The sequence below is a fragment of the Sinohyriopsis cumingii genome, chromosome 2 (assembly GCF_028554795.1).
Source record: "Sinohyriopsis cumingii isolate HCF-2022 chromosome 2, ASM2855479v2, whole genome shotgun sequence".
Classification (NCBI taxonomy): domain Eukaryota; kingdom Metazoa; phylum Mollusca; class Bivalvia; order Unionida; family Unionidae; genus Sinohyriopsis; species Sinohyriopsis cumingii.
The window spans coordinates 100345115-100366800 of record NC_142962.1 but is presented as its reverse complement, the minus strand read 5'-3'; the positions used below and the strand labels follow the sequence as shown (position 1 = coordinate 100366800).

General features: G+C 35.2%; 1 protein-coding gene across 1 annotated transcript in view; it reads right to left on the bottom strand.

The window, feature by feature from the left end:
* Positions 1 to 21686, bottom strand: part of LOC149805475 (26S proteasome non-ATPase regulatory subunit 8-like) — a 58707-nt gene that overhangs the window by 8700 nt on the left and 28321 nt on the right. The window contains exons 4-6 of the mRNA XM_089950065.1: positions 18886 to 18979; positions 12445 to 12543; positions 4680 to 4753 (exon numbers count right to left, since the gene is read on the bottom strand). Coding sequence (XP_089806191.1) covers positions 4680 to 4753; positions 12445 to 12543; positions 18886 to 18979 — 267 coding nt within the window. The remainder of the gene's footprint in view (positions 1 to 4679; positions 4754 to 12444; positions 12544 to 18885; positions 18980 to 21686) is intronic.

Here is a 21686-nt window from a genome sequence, read left to right as displayed (position 1 = left end):
TCAGTCAAATATCTATTTCTTTTGCACATATTGCTTATTTGTTCCCAGTCCTGAAAATGCTGATAAAGATGCCCTCTTTGATTTGTACATAGGTACAAAATGCAAACTTGACATTATCATGAAGATATTATGTTCAGCATGTGCTGGCTCTTACAGACGTCAGAGGGCCAAACAGCAACATTTTCATTTACGACCAACTAAACATCATAAGAAGTCTTCTAGTGAAAACCTCATGTCAATCTCACTTGCCATTCAGGAGGATTAGGGACAACAAGATATTCAAGATGGCAGCTGTGGCCGTGATACTGGATGCATTTTCATCAAGGCTTAACTAAACCAAGGGATGAATGTACGGGTAAAATTGAGAGGAGTAACAATAACATCCTTGTGCTAATGGATGAACAGCTGATGGACAACATACCATCTCATGAGCTATCCTGGTCTATGAGCAGTAGAACTAAAATCTGCTATTTATAGACTATGTAATTATATTTTTGTATCAAATGTCATACATCTACAATGTCAAAGGATAATACTTTGAGCATGGAAAAACTGGCCTATGATTTCTATTGTGGTGCCTCTGTTCACTAAGCATATTCCAACTGCTGTATGGTTTCTATAGTCACTATTTTAGAAGCAAATGGAACAAAAATTCCTTAACAGGCAGTGCTTTCTAAAGGTTTTTCACACTGAGATGGAATTTCCACTCTGGCATTTTGTAACGGAGTATTTTCAGCTTTCGGTCTTGGGGTCGTGGTGGAATGGGGTGATGATAAAACCTACAATTAATTATAGTGATCATCAACACAGCAAGCAGTGATATGACAATGACGCCAAGCTTTAGGCATTAAAACTGCACAGACATTATTACCAAAAAGTACAGTTGGTAATAATGCTTTAAGAACTAGATAGTCAATGAAAGCATACAGTTGTACTATTTGCAAAATCTCACCCAGATCATCCAGGCTCTTGATTGATCCGACACAGCTATTGCACATTACTCATTAGGTTCATATCAAATCATTTTTTGCAATGTTTATTTTATGTGCTCAATAATTTTTCAGTGAGAAATGTTTCAAATGAGCACAGATTGTCAAAATTGCATGTTCTAGTGACAAGAGTCCATCTAAGGGACTGATTGTCAAAATTGTGTGTCCTACTGACAAGAGTCCATCAAAGGGACTGATTGTCAAAATTGTGTGTCCTACTGACAGGAGTCCATCACAGGGGCTTATTTGTCACATTTGTGTATTATAGTTACAGGAGTCCATCCAATGGACTGATGGTCAAAATTGTTTGTTCTAGTTACAGGAGTCCATCCAATGGACTGATGGTCAAAATTGTGTGTTCTAGTGACATGAGTCCCTCCCAGCAACTGCTTCTCTACTGACTGAAAAGAATTTCCAGGTATCCAAGATAAGATCATTTATTTTTCTTAATAGATGAATCCCGAAAACATCTCAGATATTCTTGAGTGATGACAAGATTTTCAAATTGGCCATATTGCATGTACGATCAGCACCATTTTCAATCAAAACTAATGTCATTATAAGTGTTTTGGTGAAAACATTCTTAATATGACCATCCATTCAGTAGTGACAACAAGATTTTACAGGCTGGCTGTTCCAGCAACCATAGTGAATATGTACACTGACACCGTTTTCATTTAGAAGTATGTGTAGTAAAGAATTTTACAATACCTCAATGCAGTAGTAATTATATGGTGCTAACAAAAGAGAAAGTTTGAAAAATGTATAATAAAACCAAATGAAAATTTAGGTAGCTAAAAGTCTTCCAAATAAATGTAAACATAAAGTAGAAAAAGATACAAATGTAAATGTAAAGATGTTAAAATTTTGTACACTGTATATAAAAGATGAAATAAACATGTAAAAATTCTTAAAATTCAGGATAAACTAAACGTCGTAAGAAGTCGTTTGGTGAAAAGCACATGTCAATGTGGCCATCCATTGAGGAGTAATGATAACAAGATATTCAAGATGGCCACCATGGTGGTCATACTGAACGTCAGATCGGCATTGTTTCTATTTAAGACCAGCCAGACAACATAACAAATGTTCCTGTGAAAACCCCATATGACCAACCATCTAAAAGAAGTAGTCAGAACATGATTTTCAAGATGGCCATACTGGAAGAAACATGTTTTTGTCTAGCATCTCACCTGAAAACAGCGGGATGAGACAATTTGCTGTCAGTACGTATCAGTCATATTACTAGAACAGTTGGCTATTTTCCAGGTTACCATTTCATGTTTTTAATGAAGTCATGCAGCAGTTTTTGATTCAAGACAAAATGTTTCTAATATTCTCATGAATAGTATTTTGTGCATTTTAATAGTAATGAATCTTCAAAGCTGGTAAAACAGCAGCTGTTGATATAAATTTTGCTGTTACAAAAGCTGACCACATATTCACTCCTCCATATTTTTCTATCACTCTGCCATGATTAGACAGGAGGGAGAAGTCACTTCACCCAGCATGACCCTTGTAAACCATTAGAAACTTTCAAGGAATTTTAACAGGAGATTTTTCTGTTGTTTTGGGTATTGATCTTTTGGCAATTTATATATATATATATATATATATATATATATATATATATATATATATATATATATATATATATATATATATTAGCAACCCCCGGTCTAACACAGACAAGATGACAGCTTACCTGGAAATATAATGAAACTGTTGACTAAGTGTAGAATTTTCATTGCAGCACATTTTATATATTGTAAAAGCTAAAAAATTAACTACAACGATCATGTTTTCTTTTTATATTTGATGCTATATTAACGGAATCATTGAAAATAAACGCTGATCATGCCGTGGTCCTGTGACACCTCTCTTCTTTGTTAAAAAATGCAGGTTATTAAAACTTCATGAATATTCATGAAATTTTCAATCCAGTTAGAGGAGATCAAAACTATTTGGTCAGCGGCTGTAGCACATTCCTATGATACTCTTACGCAAAGAAATAATCCCTCAAACTTTATGCAGATTTTACCAAAAGTTAGGCAATTTAAATAAATGCATCATATATCATCAAAATCAGCATATTCCAAACTTTATTTTGCAACAAAATTTATGTATCAAATAAATTTATAAACCAACCAAAACAAGCACTGAATTTGTAAAACATTTGAATCTCCCTGTGTCGACATTGTCCGCCAGATTTGAATTTTCTAACAGCTGATAACGATGTTAACTTTTCCACAACTGATGTTGCAAAACTAAATTTATTATTAATTTCATACAAATTGGTGTGCCAGAAGAACATGCTAAGATGATTTTTTAAAATAGTTTATTTATTGTATCAATGCTTGTTTACGGTTTAGACAGTATACAGTCACAAAACGAACACACATAGTATAGATTTTTGTCCACTATAAATAGGCTCAAATTGTTGATGCTGTAAATATTGGAACTGACAAATGGTCATCGGTTTTAAAATATGCTCAACCTTATATTCATTATGTTATTACATCTGTTTAAATTTTGTAATGGGACATTGTCTGATGAAATAATGACAAAAAACTGCATCACTATATGACAAATGCAAAGTTTTGGTATGAATTTTTTATTTTATTACTTTGATGAGTTTAGCAAAGTTACTATATACACACTTAAAATGGGTTCTTAAATTTCCAATGCACTGATAACATTTGATAGGATCAATAACGTTTTCAAAATACAAAACAGAAAAATACAAAGTCTGAAAGTGATAAATTATTTTGCCATTATGATAGTGAAACGTTAGTTCCAAGTGAAATATGGAAGCATTCTCTGGTTTATTCTGCAAGGAGTTAAATATAACATCACAGGATGTAGAAAATGAAACCAACTTGAATCCTATTCATGAAATTAGGTCTTGCAACATTGTTTCAATGACAATTATGAATAAACATTGCATTATTTTTGTTTCAGAAGTTGTTTTACATATATATGAACTATTGCTAATGTGATATATTAGTATTAAGTTAAATATCATAAAAGTCGTGAATGTTTATATGCTTTGCATTTATAAATGAAAATATTGAAGTCGGACAAGAGATTTAATGAGAGCAATTAATTCAGCAGGAAAAATTAAATAGAATATCAAATTTCATAATAATATCTTAACAAAAAAGAAAGTTATAACATTTTTATGGCAAGAACAATTTACTTCAGTTTCATGACTGCCACATAATCTGAATACATTTATATAAGACACAAATTCTAGAAATTTGTAAATATTTTGGAACTTAAAAGTTACATAACTTTGTTTCTAACAGAGATATTTTAAAAAATTAAAATGTTTTGGAATCTGTTAAACAGATCTATATGAAGAAGTCAAGTGTTTGCAGTTATTTCAATATCAGAAAAATGACTGGGGTTGCAGTATCTATATATACACAGTGAAACCTGACTTTGCAGAAACCTCTGTAAAAAGGACACCTACCCATGAAGGACAACATTAACAGGTTCCTTCTCTTATATTTAGGATCATTTTTAAACTCCATATTAAGTTATATCTGTCCATAAAATACAAATTTGTATGGCTTTTGAAGTGTCCTGTATGGACAAGTTTCACTCAATTTACGAAAGAAATAAATTTAAATTTTCTTCTACTTCTATTACAATAAAAATATTTAGGAGATGTAAAAATATGATTACCTTATTGTGTTCAGCAATATATCAATAAAGTAATTATAGTTGTCAGCAGGTACATTTCCTCGTGCTAGGAATACCTATAAAAAAAAATAAAAACATTACTATTAATTCACTAATTTTTACTGGCTACCACTTTCTGTGGCTTTCATAGTTGCTACAAACAATAAATGTAATGACCCCAGGAACAATAATTCTTCTGTGGAAGCAAAAGAGGTCTTTTAAAATAAATGGATTTAAGTACCAAATAAAATTTTCTTTTTGCAAAATTCATACATGTGAGAAAAATGCATTTACAGCACATATAGTTTTCACACCAGAAAAAATGCAGTGAGAACTACATGAAATTTCATGTTTCAAACAACAGACTAATGGTTTTCAATATCTTACTGCCAATATAGTCATATTATTTAGCTGTATAATTTCATTTTCATAAAATATAGTTAGGGGCCCCAAATGGCAGAGTGGTCTAAAGCACTCACCATTATGGATCACTGCCATCTCACCTTTGTATGTGTGAGCTTGAGTCTCTGACTCAGCCATTGTGGGTACACTATGTGAGAAAGCTTGCCAGTAGCTTCGCTTGGGTCAGTGGTTCTTTCCAGGGTTTTCCTGGTTTCTTCCTCTACCATTAATACTGGCTACCATATGTATAGCCTATCTTGTGCTGAAAAATGGCATTAAACCCTATAACAACAACAACAATAAAATATAGTCTTTAAAAAAGCCAATGTCTAAAATGTTTCCAAATTAGGAACAATTTTAAAAACTTGGCAAGTGATCTATATGTACATATTAGCATGCCAGGGGTAGAAAAATCTGAAAATCCATTGTTTTCCAGAGGCAACCAGCTTTGAAAAACTGTATGTTCAGCAAACTTTTCTGGTTAACCTGAAATTACTGCAATTTTGCCCCAGATCTGCACAGTAAATTACTACAAAATGTCCTAAATTGCTGTAATTATAATTATTCAGCTATTCAACAACTTTTGTCATTATACTATTATATATATATATATATATATATATATATATATATATATATATATATATACACACACACACACACACCTGTCTACAGTTCAACTCTCAAAATTGTTTCACAACAAATTCATGTACTATGCACAAACAGCATTAGCCATCAGCATTATCTGAGGTAGCAATATCACTAAAATTATTCTGCATGTATTATTATTAGCAATAGTAGTATGCTATCAAGATTCATGTATATGAAGTAGCTATTTAGCCACACAAAAAATGAGCGAAGTAATAAAACAAAAAGCTCCACACAGGATTACTGTATCATCACAATAATCCATGTACATTACACTATCACTGATTCTCCTATCATTGTCACATGTGTCAAAGTTTTGATAAATTTTTAGCAGTTCCTTTAATTTGAATCCAAACTTTAACTATGGGAGACACAGGACTGACATTTTGTTAGGCCAGCTGGGGTAATTAGGCATGAAAACAGGTGTTCACACTTCAAAGAATTCATGGAATAATCAGCTGCTCAAGCTCACCAAGATCAAATAACAGTTGGCTATTATGAGAGACCTTTAAAGATTAGGGAATGAAAAGAAGCTTCCTTTGGCTATCATTCATGTAAAATACATTTTTATATACCATGCCTTGCTCATGAAATAAAAAAAAGTTTAATTTCCATAACTGAAGCGGTCACTACTTATGCACTCCAGTGACCGCAGAAAGCAGGGGGAAACCATTGCTTGGTTAAGAAACACTTGGCCCTGGCTGCAGAAGGCAGGATAAAACCATTGCTTGGTTAAGAAACACTTGGCCTTGGCTGCAGAAGGCAGGATAAAAACCATTGCTTGGTTAAGAAACACTTGGCCCTGGCTGCAGAAGGCAGGATAAAACCATTGCTTGGTTAAGAAACACTTGGCCACTGGCTGCAGAAGGCAGAATAAAACCATTGCTTGGTTAAGAAACACTTGGCCACTGGCTGCAGAAGGCAGAATAAAACCATTGCTTGGTTAAGAAACACTTGGCCACTGGCTGCAGAAGGTAGGATAAAACCATTGCTTGGTTAAGAAACACTTGGCCACTGGCTGCAGAAGGCAGAATAATAACAATGTTTGGTTAAGAAACACTTGGCCACTGGCTGCAGAAGGCAGGATAAAACCACTGTTTGGTTAAGAAACACTTGGCCACTGGCTGCAGAAGGCAGGATAAAACCACTGTTTCGTTAAGAAACAACTTGGCCACTGGCTGCAGAAGGCAGGATAAAACCATTGCTTGGTTAAGAAATACTTGGCCACTGGCTGCAGAAGGCAGGATAAAACCATTGCTTGATTTAGAAACACTTGGCCACTGGCTGCAGAAGGCAGGATAAAACCATTGCTTGATTAAGAAACACTTGGCCACTGGCTGCAGAAGGCAGGATAAAACTACTGTTTGGTTAAGAAGCACAAGGCTGCTGACCATGGAATATAGATGACTGCTGATTTACATGACATTTATATAGGAAATTTGCTAGGGTGAAATTAGAATGGCTGCTGTGACCAGGTGACTGCTGAACTAAAATTACCATCTGACAGGTTTGTGTGTATGTGTGTATATGTAACAGAGAGAGAGAGAGAGAGAGAGAGAGAGACAGACAGACAGAGAGAGAGAGAGAGATCCTTCAATACATGTATTTTTTTCAAGGCATGTTTGTTTCATCAAAGATGCACATACTCTGAGGAAATGAACATCAGTTATAGGAGATCGGAAATATTTTTATATCAACTTGTCTTGACTTGTTTATCCATTATATTGTCAAAGGATGCCTTAGCAAAGTAAAATTCAGTGGTAACTAGGTCTAGTTAACAGCCTGTTTCTCTCTCAAACAATCAATAAAGATGTTGCAGACTAAGCTTAATTGGAACAAAACTTCATGGCTTTTTTGTTAGACAATCAATAGATGTATTGTGGACTAATGTTTTCAGTCATTTTGTTTTCACAATTGCTACACCATAAAACACATGGCAAACAAGGCTTGAAAGCTTATTTCATGGACTTAACAAAATCTCTGTAACTGAATGATTGCCTTTCAGGTCTGTACTACAGACAGACGTTATGCAAAAACCATTATAATTTAAGGACATATGCATCATACAGTAATCTGCCCACTACAATCGACTCCACTTAACTGCACATCGGTTAACTGCACATTCCGGATAACTGCACTTAGTCACACCAGTCCTGTTTTTTCCCAATGCTTTTCAATTGGAACAAACTTTGGATAACTGCACTTCGCTTAAATGCACACTCCGGATAATAGCACAATAAATTTTCTGCCTGTGGCACATTATTCAATACAATTTTACTCCGGTTAACTGCACAATGTATAGTCAGGATCAGTTATTGCCAGTCCACTGCTGTAGCGCTTCAAATAAGCTGACAATTAAGCCGGTAAATGCGACTTTGTAAATGATTGACATGTAAAGGATGCCATAGGTGGTAGATATGGTAGATACATGTATATTCCTGCCCACCAGGGAGCAATAGCATGGAAACAATCATAGTACAGCATGGGAAACATTGCTCTAAACCGTGATTTGAACTAGGGGTAATCATCGGAAGTTCAACCTTGAATTTATGAGCGTTTATTTTACAGTCTAAAATGACTAGTTGCAAGTGTAAATCCCTGACATTAGCTCAATGGTTTGAGGTCATAAAATGCGTTGAGAACAACAGAAGTCAGGCCTCTGTTGCACTCGAGTTCGGTGTTAGTCACAGTTTGATTTCGTGAATCCTCAAGAACAAGGAGAAGATCATTGAAGACTGGCAAAATAACAGCAATCCTTCTCAGAAGTGCAAACAAGGTGGCAAGTCCTAAGATGTTGAAGAAGCGCTGTTACAATGGTTCGCTCATGCTCGCAGTCGACAGATTCCGATAAGTGGACCACTGTTGCTTGAAAAAGCTAATCAACTGGCAAATGGTTTGGGTTTGCATGATTTCAAACCAACAAATGGATGGTTGGAAAGATGGAAAATGCGCAACAGAATTCAATTTAAATGACAACATGGCAAAAAACAGGATGCAGACGACTTTGGTGCTGAACAATGGCTAATTGATGTTCTACATGAAATACTTAAAGACTACCAACCAAAAGACATCTTCAATGCCGATGAAACTGGGTTGTACTGGCGGGCGTTACCTGATGGGACTTTGCCCTTCAAAGGAGCAGAAGCACTGGGATGTAAGATTGCCAAAGATCGTTTGACAATTTTGCTTGCATGCAATATGGATGGTAGCGAAAAATTGGATGCCTTGGTGATTGGCAAAAGCAAATCCCCTCGATGTTTTAAGAATTTTAAAAAGCTGCCAGTACAGTATGAGGTAAACAAAAACGCCTGGATGACGACAGAAATTTGGAACAGATGGTTGAAGCGTGTTGACAATCAAATGCGTTTGCAAAAGAGAAGCATCATTATGCTGTGTGACAATTGTGCAGCTCATGGCAATGGCAACAAACTGTCAAATGTTAAGATTGTTTTCCTTCCTCCGAACACAACTTCACTCATTCAACCAATGGATCAAGGAATTATAGCGAATTTCAAGAAGTTCTATAGATCACTTGTTATTCGAAAATTGCTGTCAGACATTGATGGATCATCTCCCAAAGAAAAAGCGTCCAACCAGACAAGGAAGTTGACAGTTTTAGATGTACTTCATATGATTAGAAATGCATATCAGCACAACCCCATTCGAAACGCCACACGGCATGAATGTAGAAGAATTCGAACAGTATGTTGCAATAGATGACGGTCTTCAGACGGAAGGTGAAATCAACAACTCAACCATCGTTGCAGCTCTTACAGAGACAAAACAAGAAGAAAATGATGAAAGAAGTGATGACGACAACACAGTAGATGACCAGGTTTCATCTAAAGTCGCTACACAGTCACTCCAGAATTTACGCAGATTCATGGAACAGAGAGAATGTGAGCTGTTGGAACCGTTTTACAAAACAGAGTCGGCAATTCACCAACTTTTTAGTAAAACTTGTGTGCAGACATCAACTGACGATTTCTTTAGGAAATCATAAATTTCACTGTGTTTGATTCAACAATATGACGTTAGTGCTGTTCATTGCAGACTCTTGTTTCATTTAAGTAAACGATGAAAGAGTGGATTCTAATCATCTTTTTACGTTATTCTTCACCTATATTCGTGCCGTGCTGATTTAAAGGTGTACTGTACCGTACTTCGGTTAACTGTACACTCCGTTTAACTGCACAGTCTTGTGACGGGCCCAAGGCTGTGCAGTTAACTGGAGTCGACTGTAATGGAAAGTGTCACATATGTTGACACTTATTTAAACAATCTGAGATCAGCAAATAAAAGATAATACATTTTTATGGTATTTTTTAATCCAATTAATCATCACCTAAAATGATAATGGTATCGATTAGTAATCAGACAGTGCTTTAAAATGATAATGGTATTAACTTGTAACCAGGCTTAGAGAATTCTAGTAGTTGGCAACTCCTGACCTGAAACCTATGGATATTTTGTGTTTGTCTGAGTTTACATCAGCACAGTTGATGTTATTGTTAATCTGATATTATTCCAATGTATAAACTGTCAGGTAAATGTAAACTTTTCATGTGAGATTATTGTTTAGTCATTACACAATAAGCCAATATAGTATGTAACAACAATTGTAATTGGTTTGATTCTTTATTCATGCTGTATTTCTTTAACTAATGTTAGCCAACAGATGCTACTGTCCCATTTGTTCCAGTGACTAATGGGGAAAACATGTTCCAAAAGCACAGGCAATCAGTGTGTCTAAAATGTAACATAATACTAACATATACTGGTGTGTTGACAAAAGACAAACAATTGCTGGTCTTGTTTGTTTAATGGTTCACCATAAAGGGGCATGTAGTATGGACTCTTGACTACTTAATCACATAATGAGTAGCTGATACATGTTGATTAGTGTAGCTTCTTACTGACTAAATCATCTAACACTCAACTGCAGAATTGTATAGAGATAATTTGGGCACCTACTACAGACAATTTCATAATCAAATGTTTGCTGATTGAAAAAAATATAAATATTTAAATATATCTCTAAATATGGCAATGTTACTATTATCTGGGCTGTCCAGCCAGGCTTTCACAATGAGAAAAATGGTTGCCCGGTGTTAATAATAGGCTGTATCAGGCTTCAGGGTAATGGAATATTTCACTCCTGCATGACAGTTTATTTATTAACCTCAAATTTTGTGCTTTATTTTGCTAATATAGTTTTTGTCAAAACATGAAAAAGTGCCAAGAGTTCAAAAATGTGCAAAAAATTTAAAAACTGCTGAAATTGAATTGTAATCTGTATATGAATTTAAAAATATGTACTAATTTAAATCAAACTTAAGTGGACTTTGCTTAATCATGCTAACAAGGCTTGGTCAACTTCAAAAATTTAAAATGGCAACAAAAAAAATTGAAAAATTGTAGGAACAGTCTTAATATCTCATCAGTTCATCTATGTAAACACAACTAAATGTAAAAAATTATATTTATCCAAGTTTTTTTTTATACATCATTTGTATCAAAATGTCTGCCAAACATAATGTGTCCACCTTCAGCAGTTTTTGCCTAATACTGCAAACAAGATTTTTGTCAAAAAATCCAAATCTAAAAAATTAAATAAAATGTGTAAAGAAATTCAGAAGTTGGTGTAATGGCATGAAAATATAATTGGAACATTTGTATGTAAATACAAATAAGTGTAAAAATCATCTGTCTACCATATCTGGCTATTGGCTTCATTGTCTTAACAAGGATTTTGTCAACAAAAAGCTAAGAAAACAAGTTTAAAAAATGTGTTAAAAATTAAAAACTGATGTAAAAACCATAAAATCTAATCAAGTTACCTGCATATGCATACAATAATGCAAGCCAATTTTCATCTATGTTAAAAAGTCTTTGTGCAATCTTGTTATTGAGCTTTCCGTGATGCATTAGTGATGGACAGAAGTCTGCACAGAACCAAATCAAGAAGCACCTGCTACAAGCAGTGGGAGGGATAAAATTTGTATCATCGATATATAGACTTAGAGTTAATTCAATTACTTCCATTGCAATCATGATACGTTTTAAACATGTCCTACCTTGAAAACCACTTCCCCCCCTTCTAGGTGGTGACCCAAAGGTCATGCACTCTCCAGATACAAAGTATGTAGCAGTTCAGTTAATAAATTGCAATTGTTTTACAACTGGCTTTTTATTCTCTCCTACAGACCCATTGGCAAAAGCCCCCCAAGATCGTACCTCTCATAGGTAATTACCATATGGGCAAGCCCATTCCACAAGTTTGGTAAATTTCCACACAGCAGTTCAAATGTACTGTTACAGATGGAATGCCATGCTTTGACACAATTTCTCGCATGTAATCTGAGGTAGTATGATATTTTCAAAATAACATGGCTATACATTTCACAAACAGACCAACCCCTTTAATTAAAAATATAGGAAATATACATTAAGGATGAAATTTCAATAAAAAGTTTTTAGAATCACCCAAAACTGTTAGAAACCCCCCCATAAGATTAGTCCAGATTAAAAATATCAGCCTGATTAGTCTTGGGTCTTCCAATTAACTATGTTAAAGCCATTGAGGTTCATCAGTGCCAACTTAAGTACATTATACTCTGACAATAAAGCATGATATTTTGTATGCAATTGTAGCCACGATTTTGTAAATTGATGACTCTCCCTCAAAATACTATACTGCCTAAAATTAGCTTCTTACCTTGTTATAGCAACCTTCCATTAAGTATTGCTCCATTGACACAGGATGTTTGATGTAGATATTATTCTGTAACTCCTTCACTGGTAATAGTTCAAGTTCCTGCAACATAAACATAAAGAAATCTTAATCTTAAACATTACCAAATCTATTTTAAAGTTCTGGCAGAATTTGGGCTCCTTAAAGTTCTTTCAAAATAAGCAATCTCTTGCCTCAGCAGGGTTCATGCGAGTTTATGTGGAAAATATTCAACGGCAATTCAAGAAAAGAACTAAGATTCTTGAGTATTACAGGATCAAGATACAAGCTAAAATACCTCTAAAATTACTAAACAAATTAAACAAAAATTACTGCACTTGAAAAGTAAACTGTCATTAATTCAGTGGAACTATAGGACATAATAAATTTACAAACATGACCTACCAGAATTAAAGTATATGTCAATGTGGTAAAGTTGGCACATTTCCTCATCTTAAATTAATTCAAATATTAATTTTTGTTCTAAAATTTGATAATGATTGTTGAGTACTTCAAATGTCACCAAAACACTTCCAGAAGAATTTTTTTGCTTGCTGTTGACTTTTAACATGGTTGCCAGGTACAAAACTGGAGCAAAAAAAGAGGACAGTAGGTTTAATCATAACAATAACAGGGTAGAACTAATTGTTTTCATGTGTAGATTTCATTGTAACCTAACAGTGATCAGCATTCCATCCGGTTTGTACTGGATCACACCTGTAGGTTTGACATCATCCAAAAATGTCCATGTATTTTAACAGTGAATTTGCCATATGTATTTCTCAGTGTGTATATAATGGCCTTCGAAGAAATATGAATATATGAGGAATGAAATATACTGAATAACTGCCCTTTAAAGGTATATGTGTAATTAAGTTCTAAAAATTGATACCCATTATTTAAATAATCGGTACTTAACACCTACATGATCTGAATGACTTGTACTATAAGAACAACGACAATGTGATGGGACTGCTAATGTTGTTGTAGCAAGTGGTGTGGCCAGATATATATGCAGAACCTTACAGGATTATCTTGTCAATGTAGCATCATTAAAAACATTAAACATAAAAATACCCGCAGCACACCTGACCACATGGTACATATAGTTTCTCCAAAATTACAGTGTGACCCAGCTATAACATGGTAGTTGGGACCCATAGAACCCACCCACGTTATACACCATACCATGTTATAAACAACCAGGTCAGGTAGCTGAAGAAAATGATGCATGTACCCAAAGAAATTTGCAAGGAGGGGGGGCACAGTTACCATCTTAAATCGATGCATATTAAATGAGAAATACATCTGTAGTGAAAACAAAGAAGGCATATATATTTTACTTTATTAAGAGAACCACGCAGCCAATAAGAATTATTTTTATAGCAATTTGCATCATTGGTGGAGCCCTACACGATCCCTGAATCATTTATGTGACAACAGATAAATTTCATTGCATTTTATATCAAGTTTGCGGCTTCTTTTCATGGGGTCTTTGAATTTCTCCACTCAAACCAATGGTTGTATATACAAGTTTAAACAGCCAACAATGTCAACAATAAAACAAAAATTCGCCAGATGGTATATTTTGCCGCCAATAAGAATATATTTTTTATAGCAATCTGCATCATTGGTGGAGCCCTACACGATCCCTGAATAAACTTTTTACACATTATTTTTTTTTAATTTTAAGAAGAAAAAAATATTTTTCGTCTACGAGAAAAATACATATAAAATTTCTGGAGCCAAACCACAATCATCTTGTATTATTCATATGTGACCTCATCCCCCAAATCACAATAAACTTTATTACTCTTTCTTGGTACTTTTAAGACAGATTTTTGTTTTCATGCACAAGAAAAATACATGTATATGAAATTTCGGGAGCCACACCACGACTGTGTTATATCCAAATTCGTGTTATAATGGAGCATGCTCTAGCAGGGTCATACTGTAACTCCAGCTGTGTAAAAAGACTTTTATTGGAACTTAAGGTGAAACTTGACTTAACTAATGCCAAATGTTTGTTTCCATTTGCATGGCTGGAAATTTCAGACTACCGTATTGCTGAAATATCATTGTGCTTTTTTTTTAAAACATGGAAAGCAGTACAGTGTGACCACACTAAAACATGGTAGTTGGGCGCCACAGAACCCAACTGTGTTATAAGCAACCAGGTCAGTTAGCTGAATAAAATGATGCATGTACCCCAATAAATTTACAGGGAGTGGGGTAGGTAATAAATGCAGGCAGTAAAATATGTGCTTCATTGTCAGTTACCATCTTAAATGAGAAATATACTTGTAGTGAAAACAGATAAGGCATATATAATATTTTACTTAATTTTGAGAACTACGCATTGGTACATATACGTGCATACTGTTTATATATATGCCTAATGTATAGCATGAATAGTATCAACACTATGTACTCACCTGTGAATCTCATCACATACATTGAATCCACAACACATCTAATTCCATCGAAAATATGCACACACACATTTAAAATAATCAATGATTTTGTCACAGGTCATATAGGTCTGAATTCAGAGGAAAAACATAGCACAATCACGTAATGAATGATGAAGCACATTTACTTTTCATTAAGTCCCAAGTTGGTAAAAGTTAGTTTGCATTTTAAGCTGCCATTGGTAGCATTCTGAAGCATAAACCTTTTCCCTGTAAAAAGGAAACTTTCATGGCACAGAAAACATGTTCCAGTCATGTTGGAAAATGAAAAAAATCCATCAGATTCCATTGCTTTTATTTAAGTTTGGTACTGACTGCCATTGAAGAAAGGTTCTTTGTTTTTATCGAAGATTGTAGTCAGCCTTCTTTGATGAAGGGTGCATGTGTTAATTAATTGAATAAGACCAACATTTTATATTGAGTTTTGCAGCTTTCTTTCATGGGGGTCTCCACTGCAAACCAATGTTTGTATATACAAGTTCAAACAGCCAACAATGTTGTCAATAATCAAAAAATTGCCAGATAGTATATTTTGCCACCAATAAGGAAAACAAATCGTAGTTTTCAACGTTGGCAAAGCTCTTACACAATCCCAGAATAAACTTTTTACATGTTATTTTTGTACTTTTAAGAAACAAATATTTTTTCATGCATGAGAAAAATACATATAATATTTCAGGAGCCACGCCACAATTGTCTTGTATTATTTATTTGCAATCTCTTCCCCAAAACAATAATAAACCTTTTATGTTTTTTTTCGTACTTTGAAAAAAGAATTTTGTTTTGGTGTACAAGAAAAATACATATACAATTTTGGGAGCCACACCATGACTGTATTATATCCGAATCTGTGTTATAACAGAGCATGCTATAGCCGAGTCACACTATATGTTTTTGTTTGCACATTTGTCACTTTTCTGAGCCAACTCTGTATTCAATTTTCAAGGCAGGTTTCATGAAAACAACAAGAACCCGCTGATAGTGATGGCTCATGGCTGATCAGTTGGTTTGTTCACGTTTTACTTGTAGACCCTTTGAAAACAAAAGTACACTTTTTATGAACTAAATAAAAAATGTACTCTCTGAATGCGTATGTTCAAGGGAGTTGTGTAAGGGAGACCAGTCACATTCTATAGCAGGTGGCATGCTCACTCTGTTTCCAACAAAATCTTTGAACACTGACTGGTTATTTTTCACCCTCTCTACTGCACCCTTCTGCAAAAGTACGGGCACTCCCCGACAGAGGAGGGTACTCTCAAAAAAGACCCATGTATGTACCACGATGCCTGCCCTAACCTCTGAAAAGAAGGAGAGTCAAGCACTCTCAGGATCATTTCTTATCTTTCCTCACTCATCTGAGGGAAGAACACCCTCCCCCCTTTAATTTGACTGTAACAAGAGAGACAATGTGGGGTCATGATCTGCAACATCAACAGTGCTTCTCTGAAAAAGATGTCCCCGCATCCAATAGGGGTTAAGAGGAACACCAGGGAAATGGAGAATGCCGATCTGATCACCTTTCCTTCTCAGATGCATATACACCAATTCCATGTCCCCAAAAGGATTGATTGGCAGCACTGACACTGGGAAGGCGGCTATGGGATCAACTCAATCCCTGTCCATATACAGATGATGGGGTTCTAATGACTGGTGACTGATACACAAAGACCATGGACCAGTCAGCTGACTGATTTGACAAAGGAATGTCCTCAGAACTTGCAGAGTGTGATGCTGCTGCTCTCTAACAGGGTGGCATGATCCCCTTAATGTCTGCACTGTGCTAAGAGCCTCAAGATGGTGCTGCACATGCACAATCCATATTGTGCATGAACTCTTCTAATGTTTTTCCTCCCTTGAGAGGGATCCTGAATCTAACCATAACTGGCAATGAATGCATCAGATTGACCATCAGGGATCCTAAAGCACTGTACTTGTTCTATGAGAACAAAGAGCCTATACCTTCCTGGGATTGAGAAGTACTCTTCTCCTGAACCCCGAAGGACCCAGAGAACAATCCCATACCCTCCTGGGATTGAAGAGATGAGAAGAAAGAAGGCCCTTTCTTTCTCTTCTGTGCACTGACCTGTGGCAAGGTCCCAAACCTTGCTGATCCATAGGAAAAAAAACCCAGACATCCATCTGTGTGCACAATTCATAGATGAAACAGGAGGGGTGCATGTCCTTTGGGACCTCCCACATTTCCTGCCCCACCTGATGCCATTTTAATATTCCTGCAAAGAAAATATTCCTGCAACAGAAGGTAATACAGTGTTTATGAAGATAGCAATGGTATGAAGTCTCCACAAAGTACTGATGTAATGCTGTGTTAAACCTTCAAAGGTCAGCTTATGTAATAGAAACCAAACTATCAAATTTGTAAAATCAACAAATAAGTGTATTTCCAAAAGTTACAAAGTGAACATCTAAGAGGAACTTAACATTATTATGAAATAAATGCCAAATAACCCTAATTGCTCTGTCACAAGTCCAAAAGTAAAGAATGATCCAAATGAATTCCAATAACCTTGAACATGCTGATGTACCAAGTTTTGATGTACCACAATGATATAATCCAGAATATCTCTGAATGAATTCGCAATAGTCCCAAGTAGTACTTAAGTCCAAAATGTCCATGAGCACTTTGTAATTCCAATGAATAATTTAAATGAATGATTCTTCTCAAATTATATCTGAACACAAGAATAAACAATTCCATAGCTCAACTTAACAGCGGAATAAATAATTTTGTTTACCTCATTCTTATATACTGTTGCTTAACCTGAGACAATAAAATTCCCAGAATGTGGGTAACAAGCTACCTTCCTATTTTAGGTTTCTAAAGAAAGATAGACCTTAACTCAAATATCAGTAAATAACTCATTTATAACTTACAAATATGACAAAAATCAGGTACACACAAAACCCTATCCTCAGTTATGAACAAAGGTCAAGAACACTCTACATTGTATGTATGTATGTATGTATGTATGTATGTATGTATGTATGTATGTATGTATGTATACACAGACTGATAGAAAGAAAGAGATGTTTATAGGAGGTCACAAAAATTCTAGGTGTGAACGGGAAGACATTACATACCATCCAAATTCCGGAAATGTGCATTTAATAAGTTATATTGACAATACAGTGGCAATATAATTGGATGCCAATAGAAACATTAACTACCCTATCACAAATGGAACAATGTACCCTAATGGATAGAAACAGCACAAAAAATACCTAAAATCTATGTTTGATCATTCAAAGAATACAGAAAAACCAATTAGAATGTCAGAAACATCTTAGGGCATGAGAAAAAAGCCATCTGGCTGCAAGGGACTTGAACAGAATCAAGGTGAACAATGGCACTTACTTGCATGGGTCTATGATGTGGAAGGGTGTGTGTGTGTGTGCAGACTTGGTCTATGTTCTTTTTGCTCTGGAACTTTCCATCTGATGTGAGGATGGAATTTTCTAGTATTTGTACAAATTTCAGAGAAATATTTTAAACAGTTATCAAGATTTTACCTGGAAACAAAGGTATGGACACTGAATAAACTGATGGACAGAAAAACAGAGAATAGCATAACAAATACTGAAACTGAAAATTTTAGATGCATATAGACCACTAATCTAAGATGTGTACCATATTTCACAGATATCATAAATGGTTTTGGAGTTATACTATGGAAAAAAGTCTTCTAAATGGATGAACAGAAACTATTTCTCAGCAACAAAGGCCCCATGTATTTCTCATATAGAAACACTGTAAATAGAGTTTAAATGCAGCTGAAGCTACTGGCATGAAGAATGGCACCAGCATAATAAACAGAAATCTGTTTCAAGTGTGAAGATAATTATACTGTATTATTTCAGATAGGAAACCATTATCTTGACATCACTGACACAACCCTTGCACTTTAGATAAAGCTTACATGAATGGTTAAGAACTTACAGTATGGAATTCTGCTACTCTGTTCTGGGCCAACAAACACAAGAGATTCAACCCAAGCAATTGGTATTTGTATGCTGACTCCGGCAAATTATCTCTGCAAAATAATAGTATAGATATACAAATAACAGTATAGACATACAAATGAAAGTATAGACATACAAATGAAAGTATAGACATACAAATGAAAGCATAGACATACAAATAACAGTATAGACATACAAATAACAGTGTAGGCATACAAATGACAGTATAGACATAAAAATGACAGTATAGACATACAAATGACAATGTAGGCATACAAATGACTGTAAGACACATATATTAAGTGAAAAATTTAGACATCAGTTCGTCCAACAGCAGTACACATATGCAAAAAAAATCCACTACATGTAACAGCTTAGAATATAAAAAAATTCTAATCATATGACAATATTACTTATGTTATAATACTTCTTCCATGTCTATGTAACATAACTGTATGTGTGATTTGGACTTTTAATGTAGCTTTAACAATTTTTCAGTCATATCTCTATGATGTCTGCAGCGTGGCAGTTTAAAGTGATGTCTTGTAATGGACATTATGTTGCATGATGTGCCACCCAGTCACATTATCCTGACACCAGGCTGACCAGTCCTAACATTAACCTCTTGATGCTGAGCACCTCGTGAGGCAGCTGTCAGTACCATTTTTATAAGTCTTTGGTATGAGTCGCTTGGGGTTTGAACCTGTGACCTCTGGTATCCAAGGTGGATGCTCTAACCACTTAGGCCACCGGAGTGGTCAACATAACTTTATTTAAATACTTATATGTGTCAACAGATTACTGCTTTGCTTTATCAGTCCTTATTCAACATAATCAAGCCAAGGTACTTAATAAGTTAATTCAGTTACACTCGCAGACTGCTAAAACACTTGATGTCAAGGTGTTCTTTTGTTGTGTCAGTTTGGAGTTGTTTATTCGAATTATTTGGATTCCAAAGGATTAATTCTTTTTTTTTCTGGAAATATATGTGTGCTCAAGCAGAATTCTTGAACAAAAACATTTCTTCAAAATTTTATTTGGATTTTCAACACAGGAGTTTATTTCTTGTGTTTCTACAAAGACAACAAAACTGTACTGGACACAGCATACATCATAGCCTTCCATCTTGGATTCTTCATTGGGACTCAAACTTGAGTTCATCAGAACATTTCATTATTAGGACTTCTAAAATTTTATTCATGGATTATTCTGGATTTGATTCTTAAAACCATATGTTCTTATTTTTCATTTTTACAGTATTTTTCCAGGGAAATAAATTATTTGTTAAATTTTTCAAAGCTTGTTGTTTTCATCCTTTCTTGTGTTACTGTTTATTCAAGCCTAAACACTAACATAAGACTACTCCATTCCTGTACATGTTGTACAGTTTGACTGGGAGTGGACATGGAATATCCTTGATGGAACCATCATTCTGCTTCAGGCTAAAAGATGTGGCCTCAGTCACAGTAATAGATATTCTTCTTGTCACACAAAACTGTAACTCTCATGTCTCCGTTCTATTTAATTATGCTTTGGCCCTGCTCCTTCAGCTTTACTTTGTGTAGTCCAGATGGAAGACCCTTTCGATTGGATCGAACTGTTCTGCAGCAATACATACCTTTTTGTTGAAGCTGAAGAAATAGGTCTGGAGATGTAAAAAACCTGTCGGTGTAGACATGGTGTCCAAGATGAAACAAAGGTTTCATCAAATCAATAACAATCATTTGTCCAAGATTCGACTCTGGATTATTGTCAGTCCTTCCAGTATAAACCTGAAAGTCCCCAACATATCCATTATGAGGATCTGCTTGAACCCATACTTTGATGCCTCTCCTGGTTGGTTTTAAAGGCACATACTGCTTCAAGTCCAGTCGTCCTGAAAATCCAATCATTGTTTTGTCAATGGACACCTTACGATGTGGGTTGTATTCTCTAGTGCAATTGTGGTTGCGAATACACTCCAATATTGGTCAAATGTGGGCCAGTTTGTCATGACCAGGTGTTCTTCAAGGTGGGTTGTTACTGGTGTCAGTCACATGAAAATATTTCTGTAGATTTTCAAATCTTGCACGACTAAATTTCAGTTCAATGCAGGAAGGATGGAAAAGTTTGTCCTTATACCAATACATATCTCAGGCTGTGCTGGAAGGACTCCCATAACAACATGAGCCCAGTCAGAGCTTTTATCTCATCCGGTGTTGTTGGATACATTTTGTTTGGTGATACCAGGATGCATTTTGGGGCATATGCATTGGTTTCATTTGCAATGTCCGAGTACAGTTCCTCTGGAAATAACAAATGAAAAAAATCAATTTCTCTTTTCACCTTTTCCATGTTTGTTGTAGGTCTGGGATTTGATCCAGTAAAATCATCGATTTGGACAGGCCAAAGATGATCGCTCCAATCTGCTAGATCTGCAAGAACTCTATCATCATCGCGATCAGCATCCTCTTCTTCTGACGATTCAATCTCAGAAACTTCCATGTCCAAATCTAAATCTCGCAAAATATCCATCTGCTGAACATATCTTTCCTCTGCTTGCTCAATATTTTCGAGATCAAACCCAGAGAATCTCATTTTCGTTCTCATCATCATCAAAAATCACTTTTATGTCTGCCATCATTTACAATTTTCATGAACAGAACATGTGTAGTGAAACTGCTCTCAATTAGTAACCCTTGGCTTCTGAACAATTCGAATTTGCACAAAGGAAAGTAAGATCATTTCTGATTGGTTTAATATTGGTCTGATTCTTGGAGAAAAAAAAAACATTTGTAA